Raw genomic sequence first — 13,763 nt, 5'->3', positions numbered from 1 at the left:
ACTTTTTTTGAGTATCTTGTAGAATAAACTAGCTATGCAAAAACTTGGGAATTGTCACTAGCAATAGGATAAATCAGGGATGTCCAACTCCCTGGCCATGGCACATTCAGAAATGGGCTGTGGAAGTAGAGGGTAAGCACGTGTGTGAAGCTCACTTCTATAAGTGACGTGAAGCTCCAATTGTGGGAGCAGAGAGCACATGCCACTCAGAGAACTATCCCCTTCTCTCCCCCTACTGGTCTGCCAAGCTGGAAAGGTTGGGGGGCCGCTAGACTAAATGGTACATGTGTGCTGGATATTTCATGTTATTTATCAGCAGTTCATGCTTTTGATTTTCTCAACTGACACTTTAAATCACGTTTGTTTGCAAGTTTCAAAAGGATTTACTGCATTGAACATTGTTAAAACAATAAATATATTTATGTGTGTATTTCAGGTCTTCTTGAAGATTAGTGTCTGGACATCATTTTTGCATTGCATATTGTGCAATGCAGTTAGAACCTAAAGGTTTAGATTTTAGATCAACAAAAATCATCTTGAGTTCTCAAACTTCCATTCCTTGCAGCATTTGAATGTAGCAGTTGCTCTTGCGCAAGTCCCATGTATCATTTGATCAAGTTGCACTGCTGTATGTACTATACATTTAAAAACAATCCTATTATTTTGAGTGACACCCACTGTATAACAAATAATGACACATGCTTAACATTTTAGTCCCCATAATTTTATGAGATTTGTACCTGTAAAATTCCAGGAAGTAAGTCTGCAAAATGTTTAAGAAGGGGAAGATTTTGCTCATTAGCAAGAACAAATGCAGCTGCAGCCCTAGCAGACAGTGTCCTGATCTAGAAAGAAAACCAACCGTCAGTACAGTATGGGGCTTAATTCTATTCAATCTCTATCAGTATTAGGATGATGACATACTCAGAGAGGGGAGGGGGATATGTATAGCTGTTCAAATCCAATGAAAGTCAACAAGAGACTTTAGTGAAACACACTGGCATCACCCAGATTTCCATTAATTTGGCAAAGAAAATACTGCTGTCTACAGGATTCCAAGGTCAGTCTTCTGAACTGATAATCTCTTAAACATCAGCTCCATGAAGAACAAATCACAATAATTCCCCAGAAGCATTTATCTAAAATAATCCCAATGTAGAGTTATTTCATGTAAATTACTAAACAGAATGGAGAACTTTAAGTGTCTTAAACAAGACAATTTTTTTTTGCAAGAGCATTAAAAGACAAAATTAAATAATGTTGAATTACTGTTGGATTCTCCTGATCTTGCATACATTGCACCAACATTCGTTTGATGACCTCCAAATAATGTTGCTGTTGATTTCCAAAAATACCAGGAAAGTTCCTAAACAGAGAATAAAACAGAGAATAAAATAAATAATTGAATTATTAAAATGTACTAAAAATTCACTTGTGGCTGTTTCTTTGTCATTACTTATTTCACTGAGGAGGACCCAATAATAGTACAAACAATCTAAATGAATTTCAGTGCCTATCTAACAAACAAAATTGCAACTATTCTGCATGGAAAATGCCAAGAAAATAAATCTATCACCACTATTTTGTCTTACTATCTTTGCAAGCCATCAAAGTCTTTGAACATTGCTTGTTGGATATGTAGTACTCTTAGTGGGTTTTTTTAAAAAAATTGTATTAAAATATATTAATAAAAAATTCTAAACTATAATATCCTGCAGTTCCATGATCTGAAGTGCATCCTTGCTGGGAAGCAATGTAAATGAAAGATTAATCAAGACGAAGATATACATTTTGCACTAATTATTCAACGATAGTAAAGAGGAATTTCCCAACTAGGCACAGATGACACGACAGCCCGCACTCCTGTTTTAGTCATGAATTTTTCATTCTGAACATATTATGAAATAATGGTCAGGAATGATGGGCTTGAACAAAGAAACTTTGTCCAGATGTAATGTATAATGTGTGTGAGCCAGCGACAAGCTTTTTAAACAAACTGACAATCTCTCCTCTTTCACAATTTATATCAGAGTATATAAAGGCCTCATAAATTATTTAAGAGTAATCATATACCAAAAGATATGTAGAGCAGCTTCACGCAGTCCCACATTTTGAGAGCTGACTGAGTCAAACAAGAATTTCAGACCTTCTGGCCACTGGTTGTTGCCATCTTCATCTATGTGAGAGAGAAAATCAACATTTAAGGTGTACAATTTTTATAATTAAATAAAAATAAAATGGAAATCACGGCATTTAACCAAATTAGATCAATGAAGTCTGATGCATATTCTTCTGCTTCAATGTCATGTTAGCTCTGAACTCTGATGAACACAGTGAATTTTTCTTCCTAAGACTTCTATCACATCCTAGCCTGGTTGACTATTTGCAAAAATTTCACAATGCTTAGAAAACCTGCACTTTAACCTCCACCCTTACACTTAGGATTTCAATTGATCTTATACTGGCTGTTGAAAAAGCAAATGGAAAAGAGTAAGTAAAGCACCCATGAAGCATAATACTGAAAGGACAGTGGTTGCATACTGTTTCGCTAAACCAAAATGCTAAATTAAAAAGTAATCTGAGTGAATACCCCATTATTTCAGAAGAGATCATTTCACCAATGCAGAAAAGTCACGTGCAGAGATGCCATACTCACTAATGTCAAACAGAAAAGGCTGCACAGAGATCACATAAGGTTGTGGATTGCTATACTCCTCAAGGCTTGCGCAGCATATCTAAAGATAATATTTCTAAATATGAAAATGCATATTTAAAGTGGTAGATGTTTAATCATTATTTAAGTGTTATCTTCATTTCAAAGCCAATAATGGAGCCAAAGCATGAAGTACAAGGAAAATAAACATTCCAGGTTCAGATACGTGAATGGCTTAACCATGCTTATATGTCATGGGCTAACTTTAAAGAGTACATCACAACTGACTTGGTTCACCCAACAACCTAAAGACAAATGAACCCTATTATGACTTAGCACGAACTATGAACATAGCTGCAGATACAAAAAAGCATTTTTTACACAACCACCATCATGTCAGCTAAAATATTCTTCCTTTATGTATCTGTACCAAAATAAGAATTTATACCTATTAGATTCCTGGCGAGTTCAGCTACAATATCACAGATTTTTCTCCTCATACTGGATTGTGTTTCCAACTGAATAATCACAAGCAGTTCACTTTTGATGGCAGTTTGGACTTCAGAGGGTAATGTTGGATAAACTTCCTCAAACGAAGCTGACAAAAGTCTCCGCAGAAGGACAGCAGCCATTTGTCTAGCCTGTTAAGACAAATACATGGTAAACTGTTTCCTTTATTTTTATTTTTTTTAAAAACCAATAGTGATTTCATAAAGACATTTTTCTTGCATATGTAAAAATTTAGCAGCTGAGCCAAAATACTGACTCAGCTGATCTATTTTTGGTATTTTTAGTTATTCCATCCTCCTCAAGTATTTCACTCCATAACTAATATAAGAACTAAATGAGACACCTGACTCTATAGCAAAAGCACTATCAACTAAGAAGCATATAGTAATAAATTAAGGAATTACATTCTATTATACATTAAAATGTAAACATGATTTCTAAACAATGTAAAAACTATTAATATAGAGGAACAAGGTGTGTTATTTTAAAATAACTGAATGACTTAGTATATGAAGAAATGCAAAAGAAGTAAAACTCAAGCTCTAGAGCTAAAATAAAACTTTATAACAGAAAGTGTTGTTCAATAACAAATGATAGAAGAAACAGACACTCTGGATAGCAAGATGGACAACATATATATTTAATAATAACATAAAAAATCGAGTAAGGATCATTCAATTCCATACCGGCTATACAAATTGCAGCTATAACAATATAAATATCAGCTATTTTAATTCAATGTTAATTAGTCTTCACTTGGTCATAATCATTACAATGCTAAATAATATACAAGGCCACAATTATCTAACTGATAATTAGATAACACTATCCCACCTAAGCTTAAAACATTACAGTACATTATAGGGAAAGAAGACAGTTAATCAAATAAACAGCCAAAATATAAACATATAATTGCATTAAAGCTCAAATAAATAGAAAATTTGGAGAACCGATTAACAATCTCCACCTATAGTGTATAGAAATTATCATGTCATGTATTCTTGTCTGTGTTCTTCCAAAACAAGATTAGATAACCTATCGCTCTACAGGTAGTCCTCAACTTACAACAGTTCATTTAGTGACTGCTCAGTTACAATGGCACTGAAAAAAGTGACTTATGACCACTTTTCAGTTACAATCTTTGTAGCATCCCCATTATCATGTGATCAAACTTCAGATGCTTGGCAACTGGTTCATACTTATGAATGTTGCTGTGTCCCGGGGTCATGCCCTTTTGCGACCTTCTGACAAGCAAAGGCAATGGGGAAGCCAGATTCACTTAATGGGATACTAACTTATCTACTGCAGTGATTCAGTCAACAATGGTGGCAAGAAAGGTCGTAAAATGGGGCAAAGCTCACTAAACAAATATTTCAAAAATAGAAATTTTGGGTTCAATTGTGGTTGTAAGCTGAGGACTACCTGTACAATTGATATAAATATATGCTTCATTTAATACACACGTACCTCATTTAAGCCACTATTATTTTTTTGTATCTTAAAAAAAAAATGTAACCAGAGTTGTAGCTCAAGATGCTTCCCATTCAAATAAAGAATGTAACACATATTTGACTCCTTTATCTCAAAGCCCTTGCACCACCTAACTGAAATGGGTTTTGTGGAAGTACAAGGGACCATAGAAAGCAGAAAAGTCATGTTCTGTTCATGAAAAGCAAATTGTATTTATCAGTTTTATAAAGTCAAAATATTAAATGCTGGTTTGCTACAAAACTAGGAATGAAAACTTCTATATATGCAATGAGTTAGGGTTTAGCAATATAGGAGTAGCAAACATTAATGTTGTAATTTCCTGACCATTTGGTTCTTTAACAAACATTACTAGTGTTAGTAATATATTCCACCTTAGATGGTATGACTATATGAGTCACAATCACAAAATGATGTTTTACAACATAAACATTCCTGCAATTCTTATAAGTTGCTTAGGGTGAAAAATACCTCTTCGGCAACCGTAGTATTTCTGACAGCCTGTAGAAGGAACGTAATCTTAGACTGGCCTGGTATGTTCTCATATGTTTCCTAAAAAAGAAAAGTTCAGAAACAGTTGAGTATAAAAAAAATGAGGCATCAAGAGTTAACAGCCACTTAATATTTTATAAGTAGACAACTGTTCAAGATTTACAAAACAAATCTATTATACTAGTTATTTTACTCACAATATGTACAATTTCCCAACGTACTATATTGGGAAAGATACAGGACCACAAATCTCAAATAGCAGCGAAATGATAACATGAAAGGAACCTTTAATTCACAAAAAATAATATTTTAAAGCATATGTGGAAGATACCCAAAGATTTTCTTTTGCTTCAGAAAAATATATTGAATTTACTCATGTAGATTCAGCCTTTTTCTTCCTCTCAAATATTATCCTGCTAAGGAAGGACATGAAGATATATAGCAGCTAGTTAAAAGGAATTGTAACTTTGTTTTCTTCTATTTAAACCTATTTTTTTTCTTCCTAGTAATTTTAGTAATCAATACTTTAGTACCACACTATCAACATTATTAGCTATGATATGTCACAATGGTATCTTCACCTGGTGATCTTCAAAAGACCTTGACAATAAATTCATATGCTGTACCCATCAGGATGTATCTTACAAATCTTGGAAAATAGCCCAAGTTTTCTGGAAAGTGTCAGGTCGTTAAATGTTCTAACATTGATGTGTTATGAAGTGCTATTTAATACTCTTCCAGCTACTTGAGAGCATGAGTGGGCAACATTTGCCATCCAGAGGCTGCAGTTTTATTTTTTTTTCAGTCAGTGAAAGCCACATTCAATACACCAGTAATAGAACTTATTTATTTATGAGATTTAAAGGCCACTTCAATCTGTTACAACTCTGGATAATTTACCAGATGCGATATTTATTTTAAAAAAGTGAAAATACGTATTGAAAATCAGAAAGTTAAGAAAATAAGCAACATTAAAAATCAAAACATCATACAAGTGGTTCATTCACCTACTCTGACTTACGTCTTAGGTGGTTATACATTTAAGGGCTCATTTAAGGAGGATGAGTGTATACAGTCCAATTAAACTGATTTATTGCTAAACAACATTGCACAGGAATCTTCTCAATGGTCGACACCTGCTTGCAGTTAGATAAGGATCTACATAATTGGAGAGGGGGACTTAGTTTACTTTGGCTATGTAGGGATCCTAGGGTGATCCCTCTTTTAACTGTCCTGGGTTTTGTCACTCCTCCCATAATAGCAGGAAGAATGGTGTTCTAGATGGGCAACATCAGTGTTGCGTTTCATCTCGAGAGGTGGGGGTGGCCAGGATGAGCATGGCCAGCTCAATGTCATTTGTGTTGGGGGCTCCTGTGGTGGCCCAAGCACTCTGCCAGCAAAAATGGGCCCCCGAACTCCGCTTTTGGCTGCAACGATCTCCTGCAACCCTGCCAGCAAAAAAAGAGCTCCATTTTCACTGGGAGAGGCACTGCAGGCCGGTCCTTCGCTGTTTCCAAGGTGACCCCACGGACCAGATATAAGCACCCCACAGGCCAGATCTGGCCCCTGGACCTTGAGTTTCACACTCCTGTAGGGGCCATGAGAGAAAAGACCACTTCTGGAGTCCTACTGGATGACAATGTTTAAAAGTGAGATTTCAAGGATGGTGACAGATCTTACGGGTCAAGCAGAAAACTTTGGGACACAGGTGGCTCCTCAAAAACCAGATCTTATGCTTTGAAGCGATAACCAGAACTCTGAGCATCACCAGACTGTGGCAGTGTCTTTATTTGACTACAGTTCAACATAGCTGTTTTATTTCTGCCCACTAACTATTTTTTTAAAAAGTGTCATACTGCTTTTATTAGGGAAGTTTGCTGCTGCATTTTGGCAGTGGGATCTTGTGGAATTCTGGCAACCAGAGCTTAAAAGTCATCATTCAATTATTCAAGAAATGATTATAATGGTTACAAGTGGTTAGAAATGATTGCTTAAATTTATTACTTCAGTAAATAAGAGATGCACAACTTACAAAGATTCCAGACATGCCAGGTTAGCTTTTCTCAATAAGTGATTTTTTAAATCAAAATTTAAAGCTGCTGAGGCTTATAAATATGGTAGTTTTTAGTTTTAGTAGTTATATAAATGCAAACAAGATCTATTTATTATACATGTGTTTTAACAAAGTCTGTGAATACATGTTATCCAGCTACATGGAGTAAAATGCAAATGCCAGTGGACAGGCGCTCCTGTCTCATACAAGCATCATTGTTTTGTGGAATCTATGATGTCAGTAACCTGCACAAACAGCCATAAACTTGCACTAATGGTATTAATGAAGCAACTGTCACTGCTGAAAAAGACAAAACTCTCCCTTCTCTTAACATACACATGGATGGTCATCATAGTGGCTCACAAACCTCTTCAGATGCTGCTGCTATTCATATAACCTGAAGGTTTTTATTGATCTGGCCTTTCAGGATTTCACTACAGCTATGTCCTCTAGTTGGTTTAAAACTATATGGTAATGAATAGGATTTATATAGCCAGTGGGTCTTGAAACTCTCAAGACTATCCAGGGAACGATCCCCTACTTTTTATATCTAACATTTAAATATTCAGATATGGAACTCAGAACGTGGAACTTTGTATACATTGCCACAGTAAAACTGGGATATTATCACAATTAGGAAATATTTATATCTATATCAGTTGCCATCTTATTCATACATAAATAATATGCCTTTTTCTACATCTTATTTCACAGAACTCTTTAGAATCTGGTCATACTAACTCAAAAGAATATTTCTCCCCATTTGCCTCTTCTTTTGTCTAATTTTCAGCAGATTTGATACACACAGTACTTAAACAGATTGCAGTGATATGCAGAATTTTGACTCTGAATGATGGGCGCCTATTTCAGATCCAGAAAGAAAAATCAGACCATATTGTTTTACATTTGGGCACTGAGAACAGCTTTTTGTACAACTATTCACAGTGAAAGAATGTGCTGAACTCTGCTGATCACTCAAGTGATGTAAATGATAAAAGCCCAGCCACAGTCATACAATGAGAAAACTCTAACCCAGACACTGGCATTTATTTCAAGGGACAAAGATTCCCCACTATTTTATTTTTATAACAAAGAATGAAAAGCAGTCTGGAGCAGAAAAAGTATTATCCCTTTATACAAATTATAGAGAAATCCTGTAGTTTGGAATTGTAACTTTTAATTAAAAAAGACTATTCAGAACAAGAGTAATAAAACAGTTAGATATAGCATGTTCCCTTCACTATGAAAAGAAACCCTGGTTTCAAGTCTAATTCGTGGGAAACAGCAGCCCTTTTACCCTTCTATATAATTTTCAGTTCAGCTAGTTTCTGAATGAAATCTATCGCCAACATTCCTTTATTCAAAGCCAGCATCTTGAGCTCAAGAATATTCTGGGAAGCCGAAATATTTCCCTGCTTTTTTTTATTGGAAACTTCTACAGCAAATGAACTTAGTCACAATGCTCATTCTACTGCGAGTATGGTACAAGAGTCCAGTTCTGACTCCTACGCTTCCTTAGCCATTTCCAAGCCCGGCATAATAGAAATTATTATTAAGCACAGTAGAAACAAGAGATCAATTGGGCGACCTACCAGCCGAGGTCTTTCCCTCCTTAGTATGCATTACTTAACTTACTAACCTCCCCCTTCTATTTAATTACTCATCAGCTGCAACCCTAGCATGTAGAGAGTATATCATTCTCATTCATCCCAAAGAGGAAGAGGGGTGGCGGGAACAGAGACACTTTAAGAAGTGACTCTTTTTAAGGGTTCCGCCTGCACTTGTTCAAAGAGTTGGTGGATGTTGTCGTTGTCCGAATCACAAGGGGCAGGACAGAAAGCGAAGCATCAGATTGGGGGGGGAGGTGTCCGGAGGAAAGGGGCCGCGAAGAGTTGGGGAAAGGCAGAGAAAATGGGGACCACGCCGGCTCCGCGGCGGAGGGAAAGGCGAGCGGACCAGTGGAAGAAGCCCCATCGGCGAGGGAGATAAAGCCTCCGCGGGGATCTGTGGGTGGGAAGAGGGGGCGTTTGAACCAGGGCGAAAGGATGGGCGAAAGAGAACAGCCGACGGAGAGGAGAAGATTCGGCTGGAGTTTAGCGGGAAGAGCAGTTGGCCTCTCCTCCCCCGAGCGGTGTTCTAGTAGTTCCCGGGCCAACGGCTGTAACGGCCGCCTTCTTGGCCGGAGCACGTGGGCCCGGCGGAGTGGGCCTCCGCGACGCCGGCCACTGCTGACAGGCAAAGGCCAGGAGCGAAACCTCGTGCGCGGCGGAGCCGGAGGAGGAGACGCAGGGACGGGCGCCACGCGAGCCGCTCACCTCGGCTTGTTTGCGGACGACGTTGTCCGGGCTAAGCAGGTTGCCGAGGAGGAGGTAGAACTGCTGCTGTTCCTGCTCCGCTGCCACCGCCATGGCTGCCGAAGAGAGAGGGGCCAGCCGGGCGGGGAGGAGGAGGAAGAAGGGGACGCGAGGCCGCGCACCGACCACAGGAAGGCGGAGCCGCCGCCACTGCCCAGCTCTTGGGAACCTCTCCCCTCCCTCCCGGCCAGACAAACCCCTCCTGCCGGCGCCGGAATGCCGCGCGCTCATTGGCTGCGGCCTGCCGGGCGTGGGCTACGATTGGCCGGCGAAAGCAGGGGCTTTATGATTGGGCGGGAAAGGCCCATTGTGAGGTCACTTCCCTTTTTCCTTTGGTTACTCCGACGCTTCCCCCCCCCTCCTAGGGGGCAGCCTCGGCCGGGGCTGGTATTGAGGGGAGGGGGCGCTTGGGATAACCCGCGCTCTTGGTGGCGGGAAAAACGCCGGCTGGGAAGGGAGCCAGTTGGGCGAATGGAGGAAGCGTCGAGGCAGACGGCACCCGCGTCCTTGGGGACTCCCAAGGGGAGCCAGAAGAGGTTCCCTGGCGCAGTTCGAGTACTTTTCCCGTTACTTTTCTCCCGGGACCCTGATAAAAGCCTAATTCGATCCGTTTGCAGGAATGGTGACCCGGGTTTGCCGCTTCCCACAATGCAAATTGCGAATCCTTTGAAAGGATGAAGGCTTAGGCGCCTCTTTGCTGTGGTGGGGATTCTGTGCCAAGGCAGATCTTTCCCGATGAGCTCTTTCCCGGATGAGTTGAGCGACCGTATCGGGGCAAAACCCGTCCGGCTTCGTCGTCGCCACTTTCCTATCTCGAAGTATCGGAATGATTCCAAGTCTAGACTGGAAATTCCCTGGCGCGTTTTCGTGGATTTAAACGGATGTTCTTCTTTCGAGTAGAAATGTACAGTAGTGGCCAGAATTGTGGAAACCTTTTGGGAAAAGTGCACAGTATTTTTGAGGTTTGATGGCTAATAACACCACTTTTTTGGAGTAGTACCATAAAATTATATATCAGTGGAAAGATAATTTAATTAAGAACGTAATGCAATAACTTTTATGAAGGATTTGCTATTAGAATAGCAGTTTTAATGAAGAAAAGTGAAACCTGTAGGAAAAAACAAGTTATACAAAAATTATCACGTCAGTTAATACTTAGTTGGGTAACCTTTAGCATGAATTACGGTCTCTTCCCATGGAGTGAACCAAGTCTTTTAGTCCTGCAGCTGTTATGTGAAACCAAGATTGAATGATTGCTTCTATTAACTGGGTTTTATTCCTGGCTATATTTGGCTACAATTTTTTTCATAGAATACAGATAATTGAACAAACGTTACATTCTTGATTAGATTATCTATCCATTGAGATATAATTTTATGGTATTACTCTAAAAAAGTGGTGTTATTAGCCATCAAGCCTCAAAAATACACTTTTCCCAAAAGGTTTCCACAATTTTGGTCACTACTGTGTTGACCCTCTCCTCAGTCCAGAAACGATTGCAGAGGCAAGCTTAAACTGGAATGTATTGTAATAGCAAGACACCAAAACCTCGGTGGCTGAAAGCCAAGCAGAACAAACAGATAAGGACCTTGGCAGCAACTCAGACAAACTCAGGCAGCAATAAATACAGATAAGGCTTGGCAGCAATCCAACCTGCCAAGCTACAGTACTGCCCTCCGACATCCTGTGTTGACTTCTGCAAAGAGGGCCATGTGCACAAGTAGCTTTTTATAGTCTGGAGAGGAGCCTAATGACCACCAGCTGAGTACAATAACCTCCTGTAATTGCGTAATTGTTCCTGCCGCCTAGTAGCTTTTCGATGGCATGCATCCAGGAACAACTCACTACAGGCCTCCGGCTCACTCTCCCTTGTCTCCTCCCCACTGGTCCAAGGCTCAGGTGCCTCCTGGTGGCCAACCAGCCTCTCTGCGCCCTGCTCGGAGTTGGAACCCTGTGCAGGATCCTCCAGAGCCGACTCATAGGGCCCCTCGCTTTTGGAATCTGGTGGCAGCTCCAACGGCACCAGCTGGGCCACAGCACTACTATATACAGTAAAATATTTAAGTCTGTGTAACCTGCATCCTGACTGAGTCTGGGGGTATATAGGTGTGCAAGGGAGATCTTCCTCTCTCTCTTTCATAATTAATCTCTCTGGATAGTTAACAGGTCTCTGGCATCGCCCAATAAACAATGCAATGAAATGCAATAGATGGCAATTATAGCCAGCTGCATTGTGGGCATGGTTGAGGTTGTAACCATGTTTAAAATAAGGTACCAAATTTTAAGACATGTTTAGCCTCAATTAATGAAAATTGTTTCCAATACTGTATGAGTAGTTGAATGATTACAAAACAAGTGCAGTATGTCTGAAAGAAAGAATTATAGATTCAAGCAAGGATCTTTGAAGATTATCAAAATAACAGGCACACTTTCAGAAAGCCTATAAGCTTTGAAGAAAACAGTTTATGAAAAGAATAAAATATGACAGTTTTATCATTGCTTCCTATTTTTTATATTTGCTCATGGGAATTATGGATGTTGACTGATGTTTTTGGAATTCTGGAAGCCAGGAATTTATTTGCAGATGTTATTGAATGAAAAATTAAATTTAAGTTAGGAGTTGGTGAAAATATGATTGTAAATTTTTTCCTCTATGGACAAAAAAATCAGGTACCCCTCCCCAAGGGATCTGTGGACATCAAGTTAATCCTGTTGCAGAGTAAATTGACAGCTGTTAAAGCCCAAGAGCATTTGGGGAACATACAATGGCAACACATTTCTTATATTTGGAAGGAGCTTAACCTTAGCTGTTCTAAACTTTATATTAGTCAGCAATGACAATATTGTTGGTTCAAAAATCTTAATATTCAATATAATTAACAATTTTCAGCATAAGCAATTATTAAGGGGAGTGAGCAATTCTTGGCCCAGCTTTGCTTGTATTTTCTTTGCTTTAAAACAGAATGATTCCAAGACTACAGAAAAATAGTAGCAAAAGATGGAAGTGTATCTTGCATCTAAGAGATTATGGAAATTTTGCAGAAATAGCTTTTGTAGGTATTAGACTACTTAACAGATCTCATTGCAATAGTTAGCTATGCATTGTTAATCAGATGTTATTTATGGTTGTCATTTTATGGGTATTTGTGATGCCTAAACTTTAGTGATTAACCCCCTTTCTGTTTAAGATGACTAATATGTTTGAATTAATAAGTAATCTTTTAAGTGGGACCAACAACTTTCTTTTTAAACAAAGTCTTTAAAGTGTAAGTTTGGTAGTTACAAAGGCTTTCAGTTTATAATCTATTTTGGCATGATATTATAATGATATAGAAATGAAATTGCATCTAAAAGTAGGATTTATTTGCTTCAGATTAAATATAATGTCAGATAGTCGTACAGTTTTTCAATGCAGACTTTCTAGCCCAACTATTATTAACTATAAGGAGAATTGTTAGAAAATCTTTTAAAAAACAAATGTGAACATAGTATTCCAGAATGGGTTTACAGATGAGGATAATTCTAAATATTGGGAATAGGTAGTGGATTGGTGCTCATTTTCAAAAAGAGTTTAAACTGAATATTATTTTCAGTAATTATATAGATGAATGACAGTAACTTTATCTGATGATATAAAACAGTTTCTTCAAGATTCTTAGCGTATTCTTTCCAACAATTAGTGCAGTGACTGGTATATACATCTACCCAAGATCTTACAAAATATAATGAAGAAATATTCCACATTTTAATGCATTTATTTGATTTTAGTCTTTTCCCTAATCGTGTATAGAATTTCAGCTATATTTAATTCATAGTTTCCTCAATAATTTTTTCCCAACTCCTTACTACCATCTGTTGCTAAAAGTCCACATTGCTTAGAACCATTTTATTATTTTTATTAAATGATTACAAATAGTTCCTGATTTAAATGCATTTGTTTAGCAATTGTTTGAAGTTACAACAGCACTGAAAAAAGTGACTTACGACTTGTTCTCACACTTATGACTGTTTTTTACACTTTGCAGTATCCCCATGGCCATATGATCAAAATTCAGGGCACTTGGCAACCGGAATGTATTTACATCTGTTGCAATGTCCTGGGCACATATTATTTTGCCATTTGCAACCTTCCCAACTAGCTCTAACAAGCAAAGTCAATGGCAGAAGTCAGATTTGCTTAATGACCATGTGATTCACTTAACAGTGATTCATT

General features: G+C 38.4%; 1 protein-coding gene across 1 annotated transcript in view; it reads right to left on the bottom strand.

The window, feature by feature from the left end:
* IPO5 (importin 5) overlaps positions 1-9,691 on the bottom strand; it is a 31,150-nt gene extending 21,459 nt beyond the window's left edge. The window contains exons 1-6 of the mRNA XM_032226472.1: positions 9,512-9,691; positions 5,123-5,203; positions 3,102-3,294; positions 2,074-2,176; positions 1,270-1,366; positions 741-845 (exon numbers count right to left, since the gene is read on the bottom strand). Of these exons, the coding sequence (XP_032082363.1) occupies positions 741-845; positions 1,270-1,366; positions 2,074-2,176; positions 3,102-3,294; positions 5,123-5,203; positions 9,512-9,604 (672 nt within the window). The 5' untranslated portion in view covers positions 9,605-9,691. The remainder of the gene's footprint in view (positions 1-740; positions 846-1,269; positions 1,367-2,073; positions 2,177-3,101; positions 3,295-5,122; positions 5,204-9,511) is intronic.
* Positions 9,692-13,763: the final 4,072 nt, after the last annotated feature.

Source organism: Thamnophis elegans, chromosome 11 (assembly GCF_009769535.1).
Source record: "Thamnophis elegans isolate rThaEle1 chromosome 11, rThaEle1.pri, whole genome shotgun sequence".
Lineage (NCBI taxonomy): Eukaryota > Metazoa > Chordata > Lepidosauria > Squamata > Colubridae > Thamnophis > Thamnophis elegans.
Note: the sequence above shows the minus strand (reverse complement) of the source record. Positions and strands in the feature narration are given on the sequence as shown.